The 27780-nt window shown below is 37.2% G+C and overlaps 2 protein-coding genes across 4 annotated transcripts; both read left to right on the top strand.

The window, feature by feature from the left end:
- Window positions 1-120: 120 nt before the first annotated feature.
- Window positions 121-20496, top strand: angptl6 (angiopoietin-like 6). Of its 3 annotated transcripts, none has more exons than XM_051713623.1 (9): window positions 121-459; window positions 2785-3304; window positions 3806-3943; window positions 4065-4272; window positions 8902-9095; window positions 14937-15207; window positions 15300-16864; window positions 17996-18136; window positions 20439-20496. In XM_051713623.1, the coding sequence occupies exons 2-7, from the start codon at window positions 2822-2824 to the stop codon at window positions 15482-15484; spliced, it is 1479 nt and encodes a 492-aa protein (XP_051569583.1). In that variant the 5' UTR covers window positions 121-459; window positions 2785-2821; the 3' UTR covers window positions 15485-16864; window positions 17996-18136; window positions 20439-20496. The 3 variants fall into 3 exon arrangements, with proteins under 3 accessions (XP_051569583.1, XP_051569582.1, XP_051569581.1); XM_051713622.1 differs by lacking the exon at window positions 20439-20496 and adding an exon at window positions 20148-20396; XM_051713621.1 differs by lacking the exon at window positions 20439-20496 and having other exon boundaries at window positions 17996-20396.
- On the top strand, window positions 20357-27751 carry LOC127450613 (hemicentin-2-like; the record flags this gene model as incomplete). Its single annotated transcript, XM_051714849.1, has 10 exons — window positions 20357-20699; window positions 20795-21118; window positions 21219-21458; window positions 21574-21801; window positions 22031-22270; window positions 22386-22613; window positions 22842-23081; window positions 24435-24662; window positions 24824-25084; window positions 25320-27751. Coding segments are annotated over 10 exons (2484 nt in total), but the record flags the coding sequence as incomplete, so codon positions are not given.
- Window positions 27752-27780: the final 29 nt, after the last annotated feature.

Below are 27780 nucleotides of genomic sequence, written 5' to 3'. Positions count from 1 at the left end.
CAGGAGTGAAGGCAAGGGGAGATAAGAGTAGGCTGCTATATGTGGGGGTCAGGCCAGTTTAGGAGCAGAGAGGAGGGGAGATACTCTCATTAGGTTGGTTTGTAATTACACTCTTCTTTGTTTCACCGAGCTGTTTTTTTTTTTTTTTTAAGTCTTTTTAAAAGTTTACTGTCAGTCTGGGTGTCTCCCATTCCTCCACTGCTCTCTGCCTTTGAACACCTCCACTGAATATCAGCCAGAGCATGGAGCAGACATTCACTGCACTACGGTCATGGTGCTTAATTATTGATGCAAAGGCAATAAGTGCCTTCATAGTGATTTTTGTTGTTGTTGTTGTTTAAATTATACTCTCCTGGTTACAAAGAACGCAGATCAGAAGCTTAGCGTTGAATATCTAGTCTAAAGACATGTTAATGAGCTGAACACACCAAATCCAGAAGAGAAGATCATCTGGTGAAGGTAAGAAACATGATTGTGTATATTATGATTTGTTCCCTTAGAATCATGGTTTAGGTTACTTTTTCCATGTTTTCTTTAAAAACATTTTTACTGAAATGTAAATTGTTTTCCTCCTAATATTATTATTGGTTAAACCAGCCCGGTCTAATGTCAAGTCTTAATAATTAGTACGAGATGGAGAAATTGTAAGAAAGCTTACAAGTAAGCTGGCTCACGTACAAAAACGTATGGCTTTTAGTAATACAAAAATAAACAAACCAACAAACAATGCTAAAGATTTTTCCTATGTTTATCCCCTAACCCAAACCTAAATCTGAACCTAACCATAAAATGTAACCCCTTACACAAACCCTAAACTATGATTTTAATAGGAAAATAACTTTTGTGTACCACAGAAGAAAGAAAACATCAGGTTTTGGAATGAGGGAATTGTACTGCAGGCTATTGAAATACATCATTTGTATTACATCAATAAATATTGAATGAATAAACAAATTTGTTCACAGACTTTTCTTTTCTTAAAATATTATATTAGATAGCTGGGTAGCTAAAATTTGATGCCTCTATTGTATCAATTTGAAATTCTGTTAGTTGATAGGATGGTCTCTATGGGAATAAAAGTCATACCTTTTCCTACAAGTTGTACGATATTTTATGATTTCACCATATAGAATTATTTCACCAACTACAGATTATTCTGTATTGTAATGAGAATGTGTTGGTTAAACTTTTTTGTCCAATGCAAATGTTTCCTTAAAGTGATAGTTCACCCAAAAATGTAAAAATTCTCTCATCATTTACTCACCCTCATGCCATACAAGATGTGTATGTCTTTCTTTCTTCTGCTGAACACAAATTAAGATTTTTAGAAGAATATTTCAGCTCTGTTGGTCCATACAATGCAAGTGAATAGGTACCAAAACCTTGAAGCTCCAAAATGTACATAAACACTACATAAAGTAATCCATAAGTCTCCAGTGGTTAAATCCATGTCTTCTGAAGTGATATGATAGGTGTGGATGAGAAACAGTTCAATACTTATGCCCTTCTTTTGTTTTTGGTGATTTGTATTCTTTGTGCATATCGCCCCCTACTGGGCAGGGAGGAGAATGTATGGTAAAAACGGACTTAAGTATTGATCTGTTTCTTACCCACACCTATCATATCGTTTCAGAAGACATAGATTTAACCACTGGAGTTTTATAGATTACTTTTATGCTGCCTTTATGTGCACTATGTAGCTTCAAAATTTTGGCACCCATTCACTTTCATTGTATGGACCTACAGAGCTGAGATATATTTCTAAAAATCTTCTTTTGAGTTCAGCAGATGAAAGAAAGTCATACACATCTAGGATGGCATGAAGGGGAGTAAATGATGAGAACATTTTATTTTTGGGTGAACTATCACTTTAAGTGAAAACTGTCCAAAAGTGATTCACAGTTACTTTAGATACTTTTGCTTCCTTTCAATATTTCAAAATACTTTTTCAATTACTTTTAAATAGTTCTGTATTACATTTTTCATCAACTCTAATTCAATAGTTTTTTAGTAGTTGTCATTTACAATGTTTAGAGTGTTAATTGCCTATTAAATTTATGGTGTGTACAAAATCTGTTGCTTTTCATCAGTGTTGACTTTAACAGTTGATTTAGACAGTTGGATGAAATTATCAGTTGGCTCAGGCTGTTTTCTGTTGACTGTGAAAAGGAAAAACTGTTTTACCCCCCCCAGGGTTAAGCAGGAACATCTGGCATCCATAAAAATAAAAAAAAATGCAGGCATCTTCAGTTCTGTTCAAGGCAGAGTGTTAATGTGAGGGGGGTGACAGTGTTAAGACAGTTACGTTGTCTATCATGTTTTAGCACAGTGGAAAATAAAGCATGTCTGACACAGGTTTGTATTCTGCTTTCGCAAGTCAGATCCAGACTGAACTTTAAATTACTAAGGAGTAGATGCTAGAAATAACCAAAATAGTTCTGGTAAGCTGACGAATAGAAAAGCTGTACTGCCCAACAAAGACAAAACATAGCTGACATAAAAAAAGCTTCAAAGTTTTGGGTTTTATGTAGATTTTGTTGTAACTGCATTTTCACACTGCAAACCCATCTCTCAAACGACAGATCATAATCAATAAGATTTTATTTCGTTTTCGTCATGTGTAGTTACTGCATTTTGCCTTTGCATGGCAGTGTAGTAGAATCCATTCCAGGGGACCAGGGTCATCTTTTTATAAAAGTCTTTTTAAGTCCCAAATCTACACTTAAAGTTAGCTTAGATTTTGTCCCATATATAGATTGATTATTAATTTGTTTGTTTGCTTAGGTTGCCTGGATAGTTTATTGGACAATAAGACACACTAATGGAGATTCCAGTGACTTGTGCCTTGACCATCCTGCTGTTTTTCGTTGAGATGAACTCTGTAGATTGTCGCAAGGAACCCTCTAATACAGACACCTCCAAGAGTGATGTCGGTCAAAAAAGGCCATTTCGAACGCCAGAGAACAAGCCAAGCCGCTGTTCCTACACCTTCATTGTGCCCCAGCAGAAGTTAACGGGGGCCGTCTGCGTGAGCACCGAGTCAGCCCGTGCCAACCGGTCTGAGACGGCAGCCCTGCGAGCGCTGTTAGACCGGCAACAAGAACAACTGGACAGAATACGTGGGCAACTGGAGCAGGAAGGGGCACTGGCCAATGAGATGAGAGTTCTGCGCAGGGAGAGTGTCAGCATGAATGCCCGCATCACCCAACTCTATGCCCAACTGCTGAACGAGATTATCCAGAAGAAGGATCAGGCTTTGGAGCAACGGCGTCTTGAGAGTTTGGTGCTTAATGCAACATCCCAGGTAAAGCAGGGATTTTCCAAGGGAAGAAAAATAGCAAATGGGATCTCATTAATATCTCAGTTGTTTCTCCTAGATAGCAGTAAGACTAAATGGAAAGCAAATGGAGATTTTTGCTTAGGTATGTGCTTAGGAGCTTCTCAGATTTTTCTCCTGAGCTATGAACCTATGCTGTCCACATTCATTTTATAGCTCTACACGCATATTGTATGTTAACAACAATTGTCTCATTTGCTTCTGTTTCGATCTCCTAAGGAATTTTAGGAATTTTCTAAGAAAAGTTGATACTTAAATGCAACATAACTGAGATCTCCAATAAAACGTCTAAGCTTTTAAAAAGCAACCTCCAAGCAATTACATTTCTTTGTGGATTATGAAAATTATAAAAGCAATCATAGAAAGTTTCTTATATACAGTATATTGTTTCACTCATTAGGTTTTCTAGTTCTCTAATCCTTCGATCATTCAAAACTTCTTAAAACCTGCAATGGTAAATCCCATCAGGTGCTGCAGGTGTCAAGTAGTTACAGAGACCTGGAAAAGAAGTATGACATGCTCACTTCGCTAGTGAGCAACCAGAGCCAGTTAATAACACATCTGGAGAAACAGTGCCAACTCAAGGACTCTACCAAAGCACAGCAGGTGAGAGCCATGTGAGGACTTTCATATGCGATATCGCATAAACCCACTGGTGCATCTCCCATTAGCTTGGTGCAAAAAAAACAAAAAAACAAACAACAAAAACATCTGATCATCTTTACAGGTGGCTACATCACTTCCGGTTCAACAGTCAAATGGACTGGTGAATGTGAACTCAGAGCCCAAACACATCACAAGCAATGTCCAAAGAGACCAAAGTGCCCCTTTGCCGCAGGAACAGAGATGGCAAGAGTCGCTGCAGATCTTTGATGACTCCCCCAGCTCCCCCACAGACACACCGTTCTTCAGTTACCCTGTGACTACATCTCCAGGTAGCATAATACATTTTTAACTAGATTTTTACATTTTCTAAAGAAAATGTTAGTGGTGCTTGCTAAGGGTGCAGTGAATAATGAACAGAAGCAAGAGAGTGAGAATCTCAAAAATGGGTCATATGAAACTATCAGTGTTTCCTATGTGATGTTTAGCAGTTCAGAAGGCTGAGTGTCAGTGACCTGTAATGTGGAAGCTTTATCTGTGAGAATTCCAAACAATGTCTTATCAGAGGCAGTGACCCTGTTACTCTTCACACGAGCTGACAGCTGTGTATTAGCATTAGCACACACACATACTGTATATGTGCACACTACTACACAGGCCAACTAATTACCATCTAGATAAAAGCTTTGTGACACAACTCTGGAATTACAGTGCAAAGACTTTTGCCTCCCCAACTAGGGTGTGAGATTATGGGACACGGGTTCATCTACTCATTTAACAAAGTGGCCAGTCCCAAATTACAGCTACTGTTACATGGATGCTGCAAAAATGTTCAGCACACACATAGCAAATTTTGGAAAGGAAGAAGGTTTTGCAGTTAGATATTCAAACAGAAAATATTTGTGTACAAAAAATAAAATAAAAAATAAAACATTGTACAGAAGATCATTGTGTGTGTTGAACTTTGCTATGCTATAGGGCAGGGCTTCCCAATCGAGAAGTTAGTAATGGAATGGGCTCTTGAGATGTGACTGAAATACCAATGCTGAATTAAATGAAGTACATTTTTAAGTATTTTTTTTTTTTAAATAGTAAACACATGCTCATAATTTTTTTTTTACAAAAATAAACAAATAGCAACATGTGGAGATCTTGTGAAATTCATTATATGTACTGACAGGTTAACATTGCTTTCAATCTTGTACTTAAAAGTAAATAAATTAGGTAATATGGGTTTGGCTTCCAATAAGGTTGTTAGATTGGGGACCCCTGCTTTAGGGACAAAATTGCTGAAAATGTCCTCAGAAGTTAATCAGACATAACCTCCCTTTTGGGGACGTTTTCAAAGGAAAAAATTATTCCTTAATGAAAATAATTACGAATGAAGAGTATGCTTCTATATACACTCACCAGCCATTTTATTAGGTATACCTGTACATCTTATTCATGCAATTCTCTAATCAGACAATAGTATGGCAGCAGTGTAATGTATAAAATCATACAGATATGGGTCAGGAGCTTCAGTTAATGTTCACATCAACCATCAGAATGGGGAAAAAATTTGATCTCAGTGATTTAGGCCGTGGCATGATTGTTGGTGCCAGATGGGCTGGTTTGAGTATTTATGTAACTGCTGATCTCCTGGGATTTTCTCACACAACAGTCTCTATTGTAAAGAGAATGGTGCGAAAAACATAAAATATCCAGCAAGCAGCAGTTCTTTGGGTGAAAACGGCTTGTTAATGAAAGAGGTCAGAGGTTCAAACTGACAGAAAGGCTACAGTAACTCAGATAACCCCTCTGTACAATTGTAGTGAGCAGAATAGCATCTCAGAATGCACAACATGTCAAACATTGAGGCGGATGGGCTACAACAGCAGAAGACCACGCTGGGTTCCACTTCTGTCTGCCAATAACATAAAACTGAGGCTGCAGTGGGCCTACCATCTGTGTACCTCAGCAGAAATCCAGATTTGTCAGACCAGGTGATGTTTTTCCAATCGTCTACTGTTCAGTTTTGGTGAGCCTGTGCCCACTGCAGCCTCAGTTTCCTGTTCTTATCTGACAGAAGTGGTACCTGGAGGGGGGCAGTTTGCTCTTACGCATTGTGAACACAACTCTGCAGGTTTAGTAACATACAATATATACTGTATATTTGCATTAAACAAAGATGAAAGTGATTAAATCATGAAATAATACAAGACACTTTGAACATAAAATTGAGTTTTATTTCATTTTCTTTAGGTAGCATTAACTGTATTACCTAAGCACAATACAAACACATTCGATAAGAACACACATTTGGCAGCATTTTTTGGGAACACATTGGAATTTATTAGGCTTACTTATTTTGATGATAATTATTATTATTATTATCTTTATAATTGTGTTTAGTTCTTAATTTGTAGGCTATTAGTAAGTTTTCAACTGTTAATTCAACTGTCAATTGACGGATGCTTGCGTGTTAGCAAATGGAGCTGTTGGAGACGGTAAATGTTTGGATTTGGGGAGGTGGTTATATATAAGATTTTTTTATCACTTTATTATTTTAATTGTTTAAAGTGCAATTTGAATTTAGAAATGTCTTTTAAGTTTTTGGTGTTACAATAAATGAATTAAATTTTTAAAGCAAAATCAATAAAGCAAAAATATTCACTGACCCTTGGCAGGGAGGTTGATGATATAATCGGATATCACAATATTTTTTAAGGCAGTTATCCTTAAAATATTTTTTACATATCGCCCAGCCCAAAAGGGAAGTAAACTTTTTCATGAACAATTGTAAAATGAAGTAATTTTATGGAGACAGCACAAACACGTGAACTCAATTCTATATTGCAACATGTTACCTATTAATTGTTGCATATTTGTTTGTGTTTTTGAGTAGTCTATGTGCATAATAAACAATTTATGTAATTGAAAAACTTTTTTGAAAATAGTAAATTATTAGTTTGTGTTTTGGCTCTTTTGAAAAACCGTATCAACCAAAAATGAAACAATTGGCTCTTTAGTGAAAAAAGGTTCCCGACCCCTGATCTAGAGACTGTTGCACGTGAAAATCCCAGGAGATCAGCAGTTACAGAAATACTCAAACCAGCCCGTTTGGCACCAACAATCATGCCACTGTCGAAATCACTGAGATCACATTTTTCCCCATTCTGATGGTTGATGTGAAGCTCCTGACCCATATCTGCATGATTTTTTACATTACACTGCTGCCACATGATTGGCTGATTAGATAATCACATGAATAATATAATATATAATCATAATTATATACTGTATATATATATATATACAGGTACAGTATATACAGATATACTATATATATATATATATATATATATATATATATATATATATATATATATATATATATATATTCACTGGCGGCCAAAAGTTTGGAATAATGTTCAGATTTTGCTCTTATGGAAAGAAATTGGTACTTTTATTCACCAAAGTGGCATTCAGCTGATCACAGTGTATAGTCAGGACATTAATAATGTGAAAAATTACTTCAAAGAGTTCTCATCAAAAAATCCTCCACGTGCAGCAATGACAGCTTTATAGATCCTTGGCATTCTAGCTGTCAGTTTGTCCAGATACTCAGGTGACATTTCACCCCACACTTCCTGTAGCACTTGCCATAGATGTGGCTGTCTTGTCGGGCTCTTCTCACACACCTTACAGTCTAGCTGATCCCACAAAATCTCAATGGGGTTAAGATCCATAACACTCTTTTCCAATTATCTGTTGTCCAATGTCTGTGTTTCTTTGCCCACTCTAACCTTTTCTTTTGTTTTCTGTTTCAAAAGTGGCTTTTTCATTGCAATTCTTCCCATAAGGCCTGCAGCCCTGAGTCTTCTCTTTACTATTGTACATGAAACTGGTGTTGAGCATGTAGAATTCAATGAAGCTGTCAGCTGAGGACATGTGAGATGTGACTATTTCTCAAACTAGAGACTCTGATGTACTTATCCTCTTGTTTAGTTGTACATCTGGGCTTCCACAGCTCTTTCTGTCCTTGTTAGATCCAGTTGTCCTTTGTCTTTGAAGACTGTAGTGTACACCTTTGTATGAAATCTTCAGTTTTTTGGCAATTTCAAGCATTGTATAGCCTTCATTCCTCAAAACAATGATTGACTGACGAGTTTCTAGAGAAAGCTGTTTCTTTTTTGCCATTTTTGACCTAATACTGCCCTTAAGACATGCCAGTCTATTGCATACTGTGGCAACTCAAAAAAAACAAACAAAAAAAAATATAAAATAAACCCACAAAGACAATGTTAAGCTTCATTGAACAAACCAAATAACTATCAACTGTGTTTGATATAATGGCAAGTGATTTTTCTAGTAACAAATTATCAATTTATCATGATTACTCAAGGATAACGTGTTGGAGTGATGGCTGCTGGAAATGGGGCCTGTCTAGATTTGATAAAAAATGACTTTTTGTACAGAAACATTTCTTTTACAGGTAGGGTTAGCATTAGTCTGTATTAATAAAAATTAGATTTATTTAAAAAAAATACAAATCTCTTGTATGTAGCCATTTATGTGCATGTTGAGGCTACCAGTGATGTGCAATACTTGGAATTTTTTGCCTTTGTGGGAATTCCTTCATGGTGAACTGATAAGCAAATGTTGAGAGATGAGCTGAGAATACACAGCTCACGACTTTGCTGCTTTCACATCAAACAGGACTGTGGCACTTCATTACCATCTCCACCACTCCTCCATACTGTCTGCTCATTATAGAGGTCACCTATTTAGCAATACAAGATGTCTCAGACACTCAACAGTCAACACAATCTCTGGCCGACACAGTTCTAAAACACTCTGAAAATAGAAAAATATAGAATTTAACTTCCTATTTTCCTTTAAAGTTGTAGACCTATTTTAAAACTTTTGTTAAATCAGTTAGATACATCACAAAAAGAGCACAATGTCTCCTTTTGAAGGGCCGTGGCAGGACTGTCAGCATGTGCTGGAGTCAGGAGAGATGACCAGTGGCATCTATCTGGTGCGTCCACGCAACACCAACCGTCTGCTGCAGGCTTGGTGTGACCAAAGCAGAGCTCAGGGTGGGTGGACCATCATCCAGAGGAGACAGGATGGCTCTGTGAACTTCTTCAGGACCTGGGAGCAGTACAAGGTGGATATAATCTTTAGGCTACATTACATTATTAAGTTAAGAGCATCATGATGCTTACACACCTATTAATTATTATCCAGTCTTTGTTAATAGCCCTGTCCAAAATGAAGTATCACTTACATCACTTTGGCGAGGTAATGCTTTGAAATGCAATTTTTAAATTTTAATGCTTTTTAAATGCTTTTAAAAAGAAAATAAGGTTGGGCATAGAAATGCATATTCTTCAACTTCAAACTCTTCAGACATGTTTTGTAAGTTCAGTTCTCTGGTTTGTGTGCAGCTTTGTTGTGTCCTCTGTTTTACACTGGTGTCCGATTGAAGCAAAACAAAGTGGTTTCTCGCTTTAACACCCCATCTCGCGAGCGGGGCTGTGTATTCTGTTGCTCTTGTGAACTCTCATGAATGCGCACAGGACAGCAACGGTCAGTGAGCATTTTCACTAAATTATACATTAAATGAGTCTCATGGATGCCATGCAAGGTTCGGATGTGTGAACAGCGAGCTCTGCACACTTTGCTAGTTTTAATACTTTTTATGTCATAAACCGGTGAGATTCGATACACCCTGATCCTTAACTGTTCTAGAAAGACATTATGTCAAAGAATTCAAAATCCTCGGGTTCTGGAGACATTAAAAGACACTTACGTGCTCAAGCTGACACCCCTCTGGAGGCCTTGAGCCAGGGAACCAGGTTCCGGCTCGGCGAAACGCTGAGGGAGACAGGCCCTAATCAATTCTGGCTAAATTTCTGAGATCATCTGATAATGATCTCGTGTTATGCGAGGCGAGGAGTAAAGGAAGGCTTTCTTGGAAGAACCACAGCATTTTCTTTCTCCCAGACTTTGCGAATTAGAAAAGAGAGAAACGTGATTGATTCAAGGAATGCAAGAAACTCTTACATCGACGGAAGGTTGCTTTTGCACTGATGTTCCTGACCAAATTGAGAATAGATGCTAAGGATGGCCGTAAAATATTTACATGTCCCCAGCAAGCTATGTCCTTCATAAAGTCAATGGACTGAGTAAGTTATTTTGTGGTACTCACGTTGCAGCCAAGTGAGCCTGACTCACTGAACATTCACTTGACCGTCCAAGGAAACTGAGCGAAGTTTGTTTTGTGTAGTATCACTCCTTCGGAACAGTGTTGTGGATGAATCTGCACGTTCTTTGTGCTTATGCCTCCTATTGGTTGGAGTTTGTTTTGTGGAGTATTTCTTGTGGGACATTGGAGTGATTGGGTCATTTGTTGCACTCATGTAGCAGTCGAATAGCCGGCTCACTGAACATTTGTTTGACTGTCCAAGGAAACTGAACAACTTTTTTTTTGTTTTTTTTTGTGCTGGTTCCGCTAGTGGCTGGAGCTTGTTTTGTGGAGGAACACACCTTCAGGACAGTTATATGGATGAATCTACATGTTCTTTGTGTTTATTCTGCCTATTTGCTGGAGTTTGTTTTATAGATTTTCTCTGTTGTGTAATTCTGTCTCACAAAATTTGTATAGAAACACCAGACATGAGTGATCCGACGGCAAAGTTATCGCGGGTGCTCTTGTAGGCGTAGATGGACTGTTTGAGTTTAGAGGGATTGACGCCAGTTGGCGCTGTCGTGCGCAGGGTTAATGCGCATGTTTTTCTTTTTTCTGTTTGTTTGGTTCGGTGGGGAGTTTGGGGTTTGATTGTTGCACAAATGTTGGAATGTGGTCTTCCTAATTTTATTTTTGACACACAATCCATTTTTTCTAATGTCAAAATGTCAAATGTTAGTATGAGTGGATTGGCTCTCTCCACATGGAATGTGAATGGGTTGGGGCACCCCATAAAAAGAAGGAAGGTTATTTCTTTTCTTAAACGTAAGAAATGTGATAAAGTGTTTCTTCAAGAAACACATCTTTCCCCGCAGGAAGCTGAAAAATTTGGGAAGATATGGGGTGGGCATGTTTTCTTTAGTGCTGGCTCAAGTAAGAGAAGGGGAGTCACTACACTGATAAGTAAGCATCAACAATTCAAATGTTTCAGACAGATTAAAGATAAATTAGGAAGAGTCATTATAGTTTTAGCAGAAATTCAGGGGCAAAGTTTGATTTTGGCTAATATTTACGCACCTAATGCTGATGATCAGGGCTTTTTTATAGATCTTGAAGGGATGTTGCAAGCCGCTGGCACCCCTCATGATATAATATTGGGAGGAGACTTTAATCTTTCTATGGACTCAATTCTTGGTCACAGTGAAGCAAAAGTGTGTAAGCCCCTTAGAGCAACATTGACACTTCACAGGATGTGTAAAAACCTTGGTCTTACAGATATTTGGAGACTTTTGAACCCATCTGTTAGGGACTATACATTATTTCATCAGTCCATAAGATTTATTATAAAATAGGTATTTTTTATATCCGAGTCCCTCATTTCATCTGTTGCTGATTGCTCAATTGGAAATATCTTAGTCTCAGCTCACGCCCTGGTGAGTTTAGAGATGTTGCCACTTACAGAGAAAATTAAATCATATAGTTGGTGCTATAATGTATCCCATTTTTCCAAAATCCTGAATTACAACAAATGTTAAAAGCTGAAATCATGGAGACCGACTGGTCCTCAGTATCCTCTGTGGGCGTGGCTTGGGAGGCACTTAAGGTGGTTCTTAGGGTTCGGATCATTCAGTATGCCTCATTCACCAAAAAATCCACAGCACAAGAACTCGTGGAGTTGGAAGGGAATATTAAAAGTGCCGAGGCAGAGCTGAAGTGCCGAATGTCATCTGATGGCCTCAGAGAATTGACCCGATTGAAATACAGATATAATACTATTTTGTCACGGAAGTTGGAGTTTTGGTTATTCAGAGCAAGACAGTCATATTTTGAGTTGGGGGGCAAAGCAGGAAAACTTCTGGCTAGATATATAAAGCAGAGAGAGTCCTTTTCTACCATTCCCTCAGTGAAATCTGCTTGTGGTGAAATATTTATCTCGGTCATTGATATTAATAATGCTTTTAAAAAGTTCTATGTTGATCTTTATAGTTCCACGTCTTCGTCTACTGATGAAGATATTAGAAACTTTGTGGATCCATTAGAACTTCTTAAACTGACGAATGAGCAAAACAATTCTCTTGATTATGAGATAACCTTGGAGGAGCTTGACGAGGTAATTAAGGCCCTGCCTACAGGCAAGGCTCTTGGGCCAGATGGCTTTGCCGCTGAATTTTTTAGACCTTATGCTACAGAACTGGCTCCACTTTTGTTAGAAGTTAATATGGAATCATTAAAGAATGGAAAGCTTCTGCCAACCATGACACAAGCCCAGATCAGTCTGATTCTTAAAAAGGACAAAGATCCAAGCAAGTGTAAGAGTTACCGTCCAATTTCCCTGAACCAGCTAGACGTAAAAATATTGTTAAAAATTTTGGCTAACCGATTAAGTATGATGACATTATGGCATCATGACTCCGGTCGCTGCCATCTCACTTGATGCCGAAAAGGCATTTGATATGGTAGAATGGGATTATCTTTTTAAGATTCTGGAAATATACGGGTTTGGGAATACTTTTATTGGATGGATTAAGTTACTTTATAGACACCCGGTAGTGGCGGTACAAACGAATGGATTAATTTCAGATTATTTTACTCTGGATAGGGGCACTCGGCAGGGTTGCCCTCTTTCCCCATTATTGTTCTGTCTTGCCCTGGGACCATTATCAGCCGTGAAAAGAAAGGAAGATGATTTTCCAGGGGTGGTAGTGGGAGGTATGGCGCATAAGCTTTTGCTTTACACAGATGATATTTTATTATTCGTCTCTGAGCCTACTAGATCTATGCTTTGCCTCGACAGAATTATTCATTCCTTTTCTAAGTTCTCAGGATACAGAGTCAATTGGTCTAAATCCAAAGCTTTGGATCTGACAGCTTACTTTTTTAGCCGGGCGCCTTCCAGTGGCCCAAGCAGGGCATTAAGTATTTGGGCATTTTATTCCCAGCAAATTTGTGTGAGTTAATTTTGACCCCTTAATAATAAGGTTTTTGAGCGATGTGGGCAGGTGGGCTTCATTACATTTATCTATGATTGGGAAGGTTAATGTTATTAAAATGAACTAACTTCAAAATTCAACTAACTGCTAACTGATGTCCCCCTCTCTTATTTCAAGCAATTTGATAGCATAGCGAAGTCCTTCATTTAGAATGGTAAGCGTCACATATTACATTTCAATAAGTTACATAGGCCAACTGACTGGTGGTGTGTGAAGATCCAAGAATTTTGGTTGAGGGTTCAGAGTTTTATGTGTGATGTATTGGGCACTCAAATTTCATTTTGCCCCAGACTCAATGGAACGGTTATTAATATAGGGGATGGGTACATAAAAATTGGGTCCTGGCTGGTGTTATGATCAGAAGACAGGTCATCCTTAGGGGATGGAAGTCGGCTGGATCGCCCTCGTTTCGGGAGTGGTGCACGGAGTTGGGCAGGGTGGCGGCATTTTAGGGGATGATATATAGAAGGCTGGGCAACATGGGTTTATTTAATAAAAAATGGGGCAGTTATTTGGATGTTTTGGAGGGCTCTCGGGGGGGAGACAATGGAGGGAGATAGACAATGTTAAATGTGTGCATGCATTCAAATGTATGTTTGGATGGAAGGGTTTTAAGTTCATATAATTTGATTCCGTATTTTCTGTCATGTTTATTCAATCTGTGACTGGAATCATTAAAAACTGTTAATAAAAAAAATAAAAATATATATATATTTTTTTTAAATTGGCCAAAAATTATACATTAGATTTCGTCTTGTTTCTCACCAAACCTTATTATATGCCTTCAGAACAAGGCAGGAGTCGCATACAATAATTTATTAGACTTCCGAATTATACTTTTGCATCCTTTAAGAAGCTTGAAGAGGTGGTCACCAGAAACTGCTATTGTATTGTGTCATCACTGAGCACAAATCCCCCCCCCCCACACACACACAATTTCTTACTTTGTGTTTAAGGGATTGTTCAAAAATGAAAATTCTCTTATCATTTTCTCACCTTCATGTCATCACAGATTTGACTTTCTTTCTTCAGCAGAACACAAACAAAGATTTTTAGAAAAATATCTCAGCTCTGTGGGTCCATTTAATGCAAGTGAATGGTGATCAGAACTTTGTAGTTCCGAAAATCACATAAAGGACACATGAAAGTAATCCATAAGTCTCCAGAGTTTAAATCCATATCTTCAGACGCAATATAATAGGTGTGGGTGAGAAACATAACAACACAGGGACCAGTAAACAATGACTGAATTTTCATTTTTGGGTGAACTATCTCTTTAAGAGTGCACCCAGTAACTTTTTGAATATGTCTTCTTGGACTTACACTGACATCTAGTGGTGTGGATGCACCATAATTCAAATACAATAGTTTTCAGTTAAGGTGCCATTGTAGATAATCACTATTTACATTCAGCCATGATTAATTTAATCGCTAAGTGAAAGTGTCCAATAACAGGGTGGTTACTAAGATTAAGTGTGTAGTTTTCAGCTGGTTATGTAATCCTAACATGGCAGCCCCCATGAGGGGACCCTCTCCATGTAGAATAACACAGCTTTATAAGGTTACTGATATGACAGGAGTCTTCTCATGTGAGTGCTCTTGTTTTACACATATGTTTCAAAATGACTATTCATTTCATTAGGAGTAAAACGTTTTTAATAAAGAAAAATTACTGAGTGCATCTTCAAGATGCAGGTCGCTGAAATACCATGCATAAAAGTAGCGCAATTGTTTAATGAATACCCACCAATATACTTTTTAAAATACTAAATAAAGGCTTATTTTAGAATAAATGTATGTTAATTACATAACTATTGACTGTCCACAGCAAGGCTTTGGGAATCTGGATGGAGAATACTGGCTGGGTCTGGAGCACCTGTACTGGCTCACCTCTCAGGCCACCTACAAGCTGCGCGTCTCCATGGAGGACTGGCAAGGACGTCAAGTGTTTGCGGAATACAACAGCTTTCGGGTGGAACCGGAGAGTGACTGGTATCGTCTACGGTTAGGCCATTACCAAGGCAACGCAGGAGACTCTCTCTCATGGCACAACAATAAAGCTTTCACCACTCTGGATCGTGATAAGGATGCTTACTCAGGTAATTAAACCTTAAGTCTGTTTGTACTTTGACAAAATCTCTGATCTGTCCTTAAAAAAACAATAGTCCAATCTGTGCTCTATCTTCCATAGGTAACTGTGCTCATTACCAGAAGGGTGGCTGGTGGTATCACATGTGTGCCCACTCTAACTTGAATGGAGTTTGGTACAGAGGCGGCCATTACCGAAGTCGATACCAGGATGGCGTTTACTGGGCGGAGTTCCACGGAGGCTCGTACTCCCTGAAGAGAGTTGCCATGATGATCAAACCTGTATAACATGAACAGAGACAAATCTGCAGACCACTCTGAGGACGTAGAGTACTTATAATGAGTTTTGTATAGAACAATGCAATGATAAAAACAAGATAATTAGCACTAATCGTCTTTAATGAGCTTCAGGAGATATTTATTGGCTCTCTAGCAATCGGAGATCAAGTCTTTAAAGGGATAGTTCACCCAAAATGAAAATACTTTCATCATTTACTGACCCTCATGCCATTACAGATGTGTATGAATTTCTTTCTTCTGCAGAACATGAAGATTTTTAGAAGAATATTTCAGCTCTGTAGGTCCATACAATGCAAGTGAATGGGTGCCAAAATCCACATCCGCATAAAAGTAATCTCAATTGGTTTAATCCATGTCTTCAGAAGTGATATGATAGGTGTGGGTGAGAAACAGATACATTTTTAAGTCATTTTTTTTATCATAAATTCTTCTCCTTGTCCACTAGGGGGCGATATGAACAAAGAATGTGAATCATCAAAAACAGAAGAAAAAGAATGTGAAAGTGAAAGCTAAAGTGGAGATTGACTGAGCAGGGAGGAGAATTTATAGTAAAAAAAAGACTTAAATATTGATCTGTTTCTCATCCACACCTATCATATTGTGTCTGAAGACATTGATTTAACAACTGGAGTCACATGGATTACTTTTAAGCTGCCTTTAAATGGATTTTGGAGCTTAAAAATTTTGGCACACCATTCACTTGCTTATGGACCTACAGAGCTGAGATATTCTTCTAAAAATCTTCATTTGAGTTCAGCAGAAGAAAGAAAGTCATACTCATCTGGGATGGCATGAGTGTGAGTAAATGACGATAGAATTTACATTTTTAGGTGAACCAACCCTTTAAGTTTCCTTAAAATTGTTGGTGCAAAGACCATTATTTGAATGATCTCATGCGCTATTGTATTTTGTTATATTTGATATTACTGTATTGTATTGCATTAACGTACATAATGTTTACTTTTTAGTTATTACTAAAGTGTTTATCATTCAGAATTATTGGCTACAGGTTTTTACTGTTTTACTCTTTTAAAGTACAACATATTGATAATGCAGAAGTGTTTGCTATGTTATTTTTAAGAACTTTGCTTCACACATTTTCTGTTCCGTTTAAGTGGTTTTCCTCTTCAAAATGTGATAGCATGGGCAGGATTTCCTGTTCAATTGTTTGCCATCATCTCAGGCATTAAACATCATGCTTATCGCAATTACTTGAAAATAAATCCTTTTCACAATCAGCTCTTGTTCGTCAAAAGAGACGCATCCATCATCCATCATTAACATCATTGCTCTTCATTTGTGCGCTGCTCATAATGCTCCTGTCTCAACAGCTGATAGGTCTCTTGCTAGTCACCCTTGCACATGGTGGTAAGTTCTCTCCATTTTGTACAGCTATCGTTTCTTTTTTTGAGCATCTTTCTGTGAATCCATATACTTGTTGTTCTGAGGATCTTGGTGGCTGCCTTTGAAAGGGAATGTCATAGCAGTATACAAGTCCTCCACAGAGTTGTGCTTCATTACACTTTTTTGTAAAGCAAGCCCTCTGTATTTCTTCTAAAACTGAAGCTGCTTTGGTTTGGATGCTCAGGTTGTTGGTGATGTGATTAAACCTGCATGCACATTTACATACAGAACTGGTTGCTTTAAAGTTGTGGGACTTTGCAGACAAGTTGTTCCACCAGATTTTGTTTAAGAGGTGACTTTCCTTCACAGATTTCATGTCTAATGCCAGAGACATCTAACTTTTTCATTAATATTTGTAAAGACTAAAAGCTTCCTGTTTTTCAAACTTCTAAGGAGGTCATAACAGATTTCTGTTATGCATGGGTTTAACATAGCAACACATATAAAAATACATTCTCTGAAATGAGCATGTGGAACACCAAAAGCTACTTTGGGACTTTTGAAACATTTTTAGAGGGAGTGGTTCATGATTCTGAACAAGAACCTAAGCATTAAGTGGGTTTCGCACTTCCAGTGCCTAAAAGTCTTCTTTTTCTTTAATACTTCAATAGTGTGAGAACATACAGTATCAATGAAATCATTTCATGTTAGAGAAGTTTTATAGATACTCTGAAGAACAGCAATTTGGACCAGGAAGCCATTAATTAGACAATGATGCAAAACAGAAGATAAGCACTTAAATACACTTCAGCGTTTCCCTTTGAGTTCAAAGCCTTCTTTTCTTGTCCAGCTCTTCTGTGTTCATGTATTGTGGAGTCTACAGGCCTTAACAGGGTCAACCAATAAAATAAGGCACTAAGATTTTGATAGTTATACATCAAAATATCATACATCATTATTTTTAGAGTTTTCCTGAAGAAAATGTAAGCAGTGCTTGCCTGTGCATAACTTGCTGCCATGATGCAGGGGTGTTATATATGGTTTCCAGGTAGTAGCCAGGCAGTTGCAAAGAAGTTAAATTTAATAGCTTAGAAAAGTAATAATAGATGTATCACTATCATTCATGTTCACTGCGCATTCATTTTTTCTATAAAGTCTTCCAAAAAGCATTCTAGCAATGAAGCAAACCAACCAGCTCCGAGGTGTATCACACGCACGGTCAGGTCTAAGGGGAAGTTTCTTGTGACTCCTAGAAAGTTCTGACAGAACTTCTTGTGACCCCCCCACTTCCCAAAGGTCAGTGCTCCCCCACAGATCTCATCCTAGTACTGACCCTGATCACAAGATTACATAGTTTGATCTGAAGAAAAAAGTATTTGTAAATCAGACAAAAAGACTGTGGTACAAGACTGTGTACTTAACGTTATTCATGGGGCCATGAACTACAATCCCATGAAGCACTGCGAATGATGTAATCAAATAAAAAATGATGGAAAGATTTAAAACTATTTGATTGATCATACTGTATATCATAGAATCAATATATTTTATTGCAAAATATTCAGATATTTGCAAAGAAACAAGCAGTCTGAAAGTGAAGAGAGACTGTCTGGATTGCATCATTCACAGTGAGTCATGAAACTGGGGGTTGCTGCAGCTTCAGTTTGTCACACTTTGGATTGTCTGATTGGTGGATCATTTATTTTGCTCAGGATCATGAGTAGTGTAGTTCTTCACCAGAAATTCTGCTACTAAACACGATTTTAAAAAAATGAAGTTGAATTAAACATTATGGCTTAAACATAAGCATATACCATCGGTTAACAACCTCTGGGAATTATTATTATTTTTATTTATTTTTATTTTTGCAATAGCAGCAACAAAGCGTTCAATTCTGGTTAGTTTGAGAGAAACAGTTATACATCCTCTTGAGTATAGCATTCATGTAACTAGTGTTGTCAAAAGTACCGGTACTTCAAATCAATACCAAGTTGATAGTAAAATAAAAAGATGTCAAGATACCAGTGTTTCTGCAGTACCGGTAGTACCGAGCACCAACTCTCTCCGGTACCAGCGTGCAGTATGACTGAAACACAACAGATTTAAAATGCTCACAGGCTTATTCTGAACATGTGCTCTGTTACTTGTTTTACACTGAAATAGACAATTAATCAAATTAAAATCGTGATATGTCCTAGTGTGATTTATTAAACCCCTAAAGGCTGCAATCTTCGTGTGGATGAGAAGCGTACTTTAAATGAATGTATAAATCCGACCGCTCCTACATTGGAAACTCTACGGACATTGAGAATCATTCACGTTGTATCAGATGACAAAGCGGAGCACTAATCCACTGTAAAGCGCATATTACATTATAACATTAAATAACAGCATTTACAATTTAACCTCAACTCAACTTTATTTATATAGCATTTAATACAAAAAAGTTGTAAAAATTCAAACACTCCAAAACTGTGTCATAGATATCATTTGTCAGACACAAAGGCCAGTGTAAAGAGATGAGATTTCAGACGTGACTTAAAAGTCTTCAGTGATCACACTGGGCTGTGTCGCAAACTGTTTATCCAGAACAGTGAAGCTTCTGGCAAAAATATGCTGGAGACATAAAATCACACCTGCGTTATAATAACCTATAATGCTATAAACCCACTATAAAAATGTTTCAGTCAAATATAAAAAACTTTAACCAATTATTTATCAATTTCGAACAATTTATAAACTTTTATTGAAACAATTCTACAAACAGATTTAAATTAATGATCATATAACATATAAAACTGTCTCTGTGAAAACCTGTGCTCCTGAAATAAAAGCATTTAAAGAGTATACATTATTAGCTAGTATTAGCATTATCTTTTTAGAAGTTATGGTGGTGTTAATCATTTTAGGGACTGTTATTAATTTTCCGTGTTTTAGACAGTTGATCAGTGATCAGCTCAATTCACACAGTTCGAGTGGGGAAATCCCCAACACTATGCCTGGATTATTTAATAAAATCTTTCTTGATTATTCTTTTTGAAAACATTGTTAGTGCACTGTTAATGTCTTTCAATATTCTTTTTTCTCCTCACATTTTCGTAAAGAGTCAAAAAAGTTTCAATGAAAATCATACAAATTTTGTCATAATCTTCTTTTTCTTGTCATCTTTGTTATTATTTATGAAATAAAAATACCCCGATACATTTTCGTCATTAGTTTCGTTAACGAGATTAACACAGAATACGGCGGTTTTCAAATAACATTAATGAATTGTCATCAATTTTTCATGCATATGCTGTTTTGACAGCACTTCACAGGGTGAGCTGGAATGCTGACAGGGGGTGCTGCAGCTCCCCCAGCACCCCTACTTCCAACAGCTATGAATATCACAGAGACTTTGGGATGAGCTGTTTTGATTTGGGCCATGAAGCAACCACCTAGCAACCAGGGAGAACACCCTTGCAACGCCCAAGCAACCATTCATAACACTTCAGCAACTGCATAACAATGCCCTGACAAAGCATCCCAAATCATTGTCAAATTGTAAATTATACTTGTATTACTCTATGCTCTAGCTTGCTTTTCAATGTATTTACAGTTACAGACGTTCAGTGTCCCCCTTATCAGCTCAGTCCGTCAAAAGTCGTGAGATACGGCGATTCTGTTTCAGTTAACTGCAGTACTTCTGTCCCTCATGATGGGATGGGCCTGGAATCCAGTGAGGGAGGAGTACCCTTGACCATTGACAGTCTGGTCACCTGGAGAGTGTCAAACCTGAGGCAATGGGATATAGAGCCAATCTGCTACATAAACTATAATGGAGAACAGTGTCTAATACCCATACCAATCATTATTTACAGTGAGTTTCATACTTTTCTGCTTTCCATTCACTGATATATCAATATCTGCATTGATTGCTGTATTGATTGAGAGTCTTTAAATCATTCTTCACAGAGACTCCAGGCAATGTGTCCATCAGCACAATAGATAACACTGTCATAGAAGGCAATCAGTATGAGCTCCAGTGTGACATTCAGGATGTGGCTCCTGTTAGTAATCTCAGTGTGAAATGGTACAAAGGACAGACTCTGGTGAATCTCATTAAATTTGATGACACCACTGAGACTCCAGTGAATGTCACTGCTACACTCTTCATCACTCCAAACAGAACTGATGATGGAGTTCAATACAGGTGTGAAGCAGAACTGGAACTGGGACCAGAAGGACCTCAACCTCCCCCTAGAGTGGCATCAGAATCTCTGAACATTGCAGTTCATTGTTAGTGATCAAAATGTCCCAATACACTTAAAAGAGCAAAAAGCTCTCAACATACATAAACTTCCAGAGCAGTAGTAATGTCAATGTGTCTCTTTTTTAGATAAGCCACAAATCAACTTTTGCAAAGACTGGTCACCAAATATATGGAGCTCATTGGGTTCCTATCCCTCAAATTCATTTTCTGTTGTGGGTAACCCTCCCCCTAACATCTCTTGGAGCCGTGGATCATCATCTGTCAATGTCTCCATGCTTCTTGACAAATATGACTCTGGCCAGTATAATATCACTGCCCATAATGAACATGGTTCCTCTTTCTGTATCGTAAACATCACAGTAGAGTGTAAGTATGCCAGTTCTTTAGTAACTGCTCTGTTAAAACCTGATCTTTAGTCATTTTCTTTAAGGTACCGAAGTGTGGACCGTATTGAAGTTGATGACTGTTTTCCCCAACATAGATCTTCCAGAGCTGAACTGCAGTAAAAGCCACCAAATAAAAGAGAAAACACTCTTTAAACCTCCTTGTTTAATAGATGGATTCCCAAAGCCTGATGTCTTCCTATACAAAGATGGAAAAGTTATCCAGCTTCCGTATTATCCCACATGGAATGATGGTGGCTGGTATCATTTAACTGCAAGTAACAAATATGGAGCGGTGCATGATAATTTCACCATCAACATCCTGTGTAAGTTGCTCATCTTTTGAGCAAAGAATCTTAGATTTTTTTTTTCTTTGACAAACTTTTCCTTATATATTTTCTGTGAGGTAAAATGAAATCTCTTTAGAGATTAACGACAGAACACTAACCAAGGCTTTAATACATTGTTGCGCTCTGTCAGCATTCTTGTTTCTCAAAATACACTTTTCAGTACTTTTTACTACTTAGTATTAATGTCAATGTGTCTCTTTTTCAGATAAGCCACAAATACATTTTTGCAAAGACTGGTCACCAATGATATGGAGCTCAATGAGTTCCTATCCCTCAAATTCATTTTCTGTTGTGGGTAACCCTCCCCCTAACATCTCTTGGAGCCGTGGATCATCATCTGTCAATGTCTCCATGCTTCTTGACAAATATGACTCTGGCCAGTATAATATCACTGCCCATAATGAACATGGTTCCTCCTTCTGTATCGTAAACATCACAGTAGAGTGTAAGTATGCCAGTTCTTTAGTAACTGCTCTGTTAAAACCTGATCATTTGTCATCTTCTTTAAGGTACCAAAGTGTGGACCGTATTGAAGTTGATGACTGTTTTCCCCAACATAGATCTTTCAGAGCTGAACTGCAGTAAAAGCCACCAAATAAAAGAGAAAACACTCTTCAAACCTCCTTGTTTAATTGATGGACTCCCGAAGCCTGATGTCTTCCTATACAAAGATGGAAAAGTTATCCAGCTTCCGTATTATCCCACATGGAATGATGTTGGCTGGTATCATTTAACTGCAAGTAACAAATATGGAGCGGTGCATGATAATTTCACCATCAACATCCTGTGTAAGTTGCTCATCTTTTGAGCAAAGAATCTTAGATTTTTTTTTCTTTGACAACCTTTTCCTTTGACACTTTCTGTGAGGTAAAATGAAATATCTTGAGAGATTAACGACAGAACTCTGACCAAGGCTTTAATACATTGTTGCACTCTGTCAGCATTCTTATTTCTCAAAATTCACTTTTCAGTACTTTTTACTACTTAGTATCAATGTCAATGTGTCTCTTTTTCAGATAAGCCACAAATACATTTTTGTAAAGACTGGTCACCAAAGATATGTAGCTCATTGAGTTCCTATCCCTCAAATTCATTTTCTGTTGTGGGTAACCCTCCCCCTAACATCTCTTGGAGCCGTGGATCATCATCTGTCAATGTCTCCATGCTTCTTGACAAATATGACTCTGGGCAGTATAATATCACTGCCCGTAATGAACATGGTTCCTCCTTCTGTATCGTAAACATCACAGTAGAGTGTAAGTGCGACCCTTTTTTAATGAGTAAGCTCATAGTGCATTAACTAATGTCAAAGGGATAGTTCACCCAAAAATTTTAATTCTCTCACCCTCATGCCATCCCAGATGTGTATGACTGTCTTTCTTCTGCTGAACACAAATGAAGATTTTTAGAAGAATATTTAATCTCTTTTGCTCCTCGCAATGCAAGTGAATGGTGACCAGAACTCAGAGGGACCAAAAATGACATAAATGGAGGCATTAAAGTTATCCATAAGCCTCCAGTGGTTAATACATGTCTTCTGAAGTGATATGTTAGGTGTGGGTGAGAAACAGATCAATATTTAAGTCCTTTTTTAACTGTAAATCTACACTTTAACTTTCACTTCCACATTCTGGTGTGGAAGGGACTTTCATTTTCACATTCAGCCACCAACTGGTTAGGGCTGGTCAAAGGTGGAGATTGACAGTAAAAAGGACTTAAATATTGATCTGTTTCTCACCCACACCTAACATACCACTTCAGAAGACCACTGGAGTCTTATGGATTACTTTTATGCCACAATTTATGTCATTTTTGGTCCCTCTGAGTTCTGGTCAGCATTCATTTGCATTGCGAGGAGCAAAAGAGCTGAAATAAAAAAAATCTTCATTTGTGTTCAGCAGAAGAAAGAAAGTCATTCACATCTGGGATGGCATGAGAGTGAGTAAATGATGAGAGAATTTTAATTTTGGGGTGAACTATCCCTTTAAAAAATGCAACTTTCAATTTTTAAAATGTATTAGCATATTTTGAAAATTACATTAACTAAGATTAATAAATGCTGTAAAGGTATTCTTCATTGTTATTTAATGTTATCTAATGTTGTTAATTAATATTAACAAACTGAACCTTATTGTAAAGTGTTACAAAAAAATGTTGTGGAGTTTATGTGGGATATATATATATATATATATATATATATATATATATATATATATATATATATATATATATATATATATAAGCAATGGTGTAAGAAAAATAAACTTGTTTTCCCTTTGAATCAAGTTTTTATTTTATTTCCCCATTAGCAACCAGCTTTTTATTTCTCATTTTAAGCATAAACATTACAAAATTTTATTGTATGAATAATCTGAAAACATGCCAAAATATCATATGTCATTTTGCTTAAAGTTAATTTGTCTTGTTTTAAGAATGTATAGATAGTTTTCCAGGAAAACGAGACAAAAATACTCATAGAAAATGATTTTTATTTTACAGTTTCCTTAATTTAAGAGATTTCTTGCAACCGGCAGCTAATCTGATGTCATCTTTATGATCTTCATTTATGTTGTCAGAATTTATACTGATGACTGTTTTCCATAACTTAGATCCTCCAGAGCTGAACTGCAGCGAAAGCTACCAAATAAACGAGAAAAACTTCTTTAAACTTCCTTGCTTAGCTGATGGATTCCCAAAGCCTGATGTCTCCGTCTACAAAGATGGAAAACTTATCCTGCCCTCATATTTTCTCACAAGGCATGATAGTGGCTGGTATAATTTAACTGCAAGTAACAAATATGGAACTGTGTATCGTAATTTCACCATCAACATCCTTTGTAAGTCGCTGACCTATAGAGACAGACTTGACAAACTTCTTGACAAACTTTTCTATTGAAAAAAACTAAATTTCTAAAAAGGCTTTATTGTGCACTGTTCAATTCTGACAACATTTTATGCTTTTGAATTTTGACCTAAATCAATTTCGGTCTTCCAACAGATGCCCCAGTGCTTGAGACCACGCCAGAAACATTTGTGGTGGTAGAAGACAGCAGTATAACCCTCGAGTGCAGCTCCACTGGTAACCCAGAACCTGAAATGTGGTGGAGCTTTAACAATAAAAGCATCTCCACTGAGAGGCGCCATCGTCACATCACTTTCAACATTCAGAAAGCCACGTCTACCAGTGCTGGAGTTTATAAATGTATTGCCACGAATAGATTTGGACGTCAGGAGAAGAACTTTATTGTGAAGATAAAAGGTTGTGAAATTAAGCTGATATTATGGGGATTTATATTCCCCATTAAATATTGTTTCAAGCTTTTAATGTGGTGCTATATTACAAGTTACAATCTTTTAATTTGGTGCTATAGCCTGTTACTGTACAGTGATTTTCTACCATGCTCTAACACAAAAAAACCTCTTATGCTAGTTATTTACAGTTTTATACAATTTCTTCATTAACTAAACAATCCTTTTTCTGTTATCCTTTTTAGGCAACTTTCCCATCTACACTGTTGTAATTGGAGTCGCACTTGTACTGCTTATTTTGATCATCTTATTCTGTCTCTATATGTGGAGAAAGATGAAATCAAGTGGACATCATCAAATACAGGCAGAGAATGAAATGAGTCTGTTAAGGAATTGAGGATTGTCTACACTGGACGCGTCGTGACGCGAAACGACGCAACGGCTTGAGGCTGTCTATACTGAAAGCGTCGAAGTGAACCGTCTAAACGATGAACAGACAGCACTAAACAATCAGTTGTGAGCTCCAGTACACTCCAGCAACAGTTAAAGGTGCACTCAGTATTTTTTCTCCCAAACAAATGAATAGCCATATTGAAACATACGTATAAAATCATGGCCACTCACTTGAGTTGAAGACACCAGTTATATCAGTAACCTTATAAAAGCTTTTTTTATTCTATATGGAGAGGGTCCCCCATGGGGGCTGCCATGTTAGGATCACATGACCAGCCGAATACTACTTGCTTAATCTCAGTGTAACTGCCCTGTTATTGGACATTGTCACTCGTGGATTAAATGAATCATGGCTGAGTGTGAATAGTAAATTTCTAGAACAGCATCGATAGCTGAAAACTATTGAGTTTGAATGATACTGCATCCAGGCCCCTAGGTGTCAGTGTAAATCCAAGATGACAAAAAATGTGCACCTTTAAATCAGCGAATAACCTGTATCATACTTTATTTTCAATGGAAATCCACTGGTATAAACATTTTATTATTCTTGTAATGTTATTGTTGCTAAAAAGTGTATATGTGGATAGAAACAAAAGTACTTAATTTAGTATTCCAGAGACCAGAAACATCACAAGCTGGCTTTAATGCAACAGTCTGAAGTTATTTAAATATGAAATGAATAAAATTCATGGCAGAATGATGAATGATATGGCAAGCAAAAGCATTTAATTTCAGACAGATGGGATAATAAAGTGGCTAGAGTATCTCTGAAGCGCGCCAGCAACTGTTGGCACTGTGACACGCCACAATGGCGCTTCCAGTGTAGACAGGGTCATTGAAAATAATGGGGAAATATAAGCTTTTGACTTCATCAAATTACCTGCATTGAACAAAAAACATTATATTAAAAATCACATTGCATGGCAACATAAATACATACATAGGGTGGATTAGGGTAATGTGGGACACTGACTAATGTGGGACACCTAAGCTCCAGTGCATTTATCTCTTCTTTTACAACATTAAAGTGAACATTGGTGTTGAATCCAAGCAGGGGTGTCAAGTGGTTGAAATCACGTGACATTGCGGAAGTGATGTCATTAATGTGGGCGGGAAAATAGTCAAAAAGGAAGTACCCCTTGTGAAGTCCACTCAAAGGTCAATGACATAGGATTTAGACAAAATTAATTTTAAGGATATAAATTGGTTATAAATAAAACAATGTTCTAAATTGTTATCAAATTATGTTTGTGATGTATTTGTACATAAAATGATGCAATAAAATTGTGAAAATGTGTTAAAATATTTTCTAATTGAAGCAATCTTTGTCGTACCACTTTGGAAAAGGTTGTTTCGAAAGTGGGACAGCATGTTTTGACATGTGGGACTACATTATTCAATTGAGAAAATATGCATTATGAAAGTTAAATGCCCTACATGTATTTTTGTTCAATATTTGGGCTTATAATGCAGCAATATTATTTGTTTTAAGATCAGGATTCAAAACCTTGTCATGATTTGCCAGTTAGCTAGCTTATGGTTTAGCTAACTAGCTACCTAGATAGCTAAGTCAAAGAAGTAGCTTTTAGTCACACTGATATCAAATATAAGATGGCACATTTCTTTTTAATTCCGTGCATAGAACAAATTAATTTTCTTATCCATCTATAAATTGATTCCTAAATGCAATGTATTACAGATTACAATGGCGTCCCAGATTTCAGCGCGAGCTGTCCCAGATTAGAAAATCCACAAATTCTTAAACAATTTGGCACGAGGAACACTAATATATGTGCCATTTTCCCTTTGAGTACAATATCTGAAAATTGTCTTCTGATATAATAAAGGGACATCTTGGGGATTTCATAATGATAAAAGGTGTTGATATATTTTGGCTTCATATGGAAATATGGTACACAATTCAGAATTGCAAAAAGTGTCCCACATTACCCTAATCCACCCTACCCTATTTCAAAGGTTTATTTTTCAGAATCCTCAAACATGCTTCATAGTGTACAGCATGCAAGTGTAAAAAAATTGTCATGTTACAGTATATGACTTTTCAGTTCAGGTGTATAAAAAAAGCTAAATGTGTCGTTTTTGTCCTGAATAATCAATAAATACGTGAAAATAATGCACATTTGCAATATTTTGTTTTCAGGACGAGTATTGTTAAAGTTGTTAACATGTGGTGTTAATGATTTAATAAAGGTCCTGCCCCCTCCTCTGTTTTTGAAGAAGTTTTTCCTCTTG

Source organism: Myxocyprinus asiaticus, chromosome 13 (genome assembly GCF_019703515.2).
Source record: "Myxocyprinus asiaticus isolate MX2 ecotype Aquarium Trade chromosome 13, UBuf_Myxa_2, whole genome shotgun sequence".
NCBI lineage: Eukaryota > Metazoa > Chordata > Actinopteri > Cypriniformes > Catostomidae > Myxocyprinus > Myxocyprinus asiaticus.
This window is presented reverse-complemented; position numbering and strand designations above follow the sequence as displayed.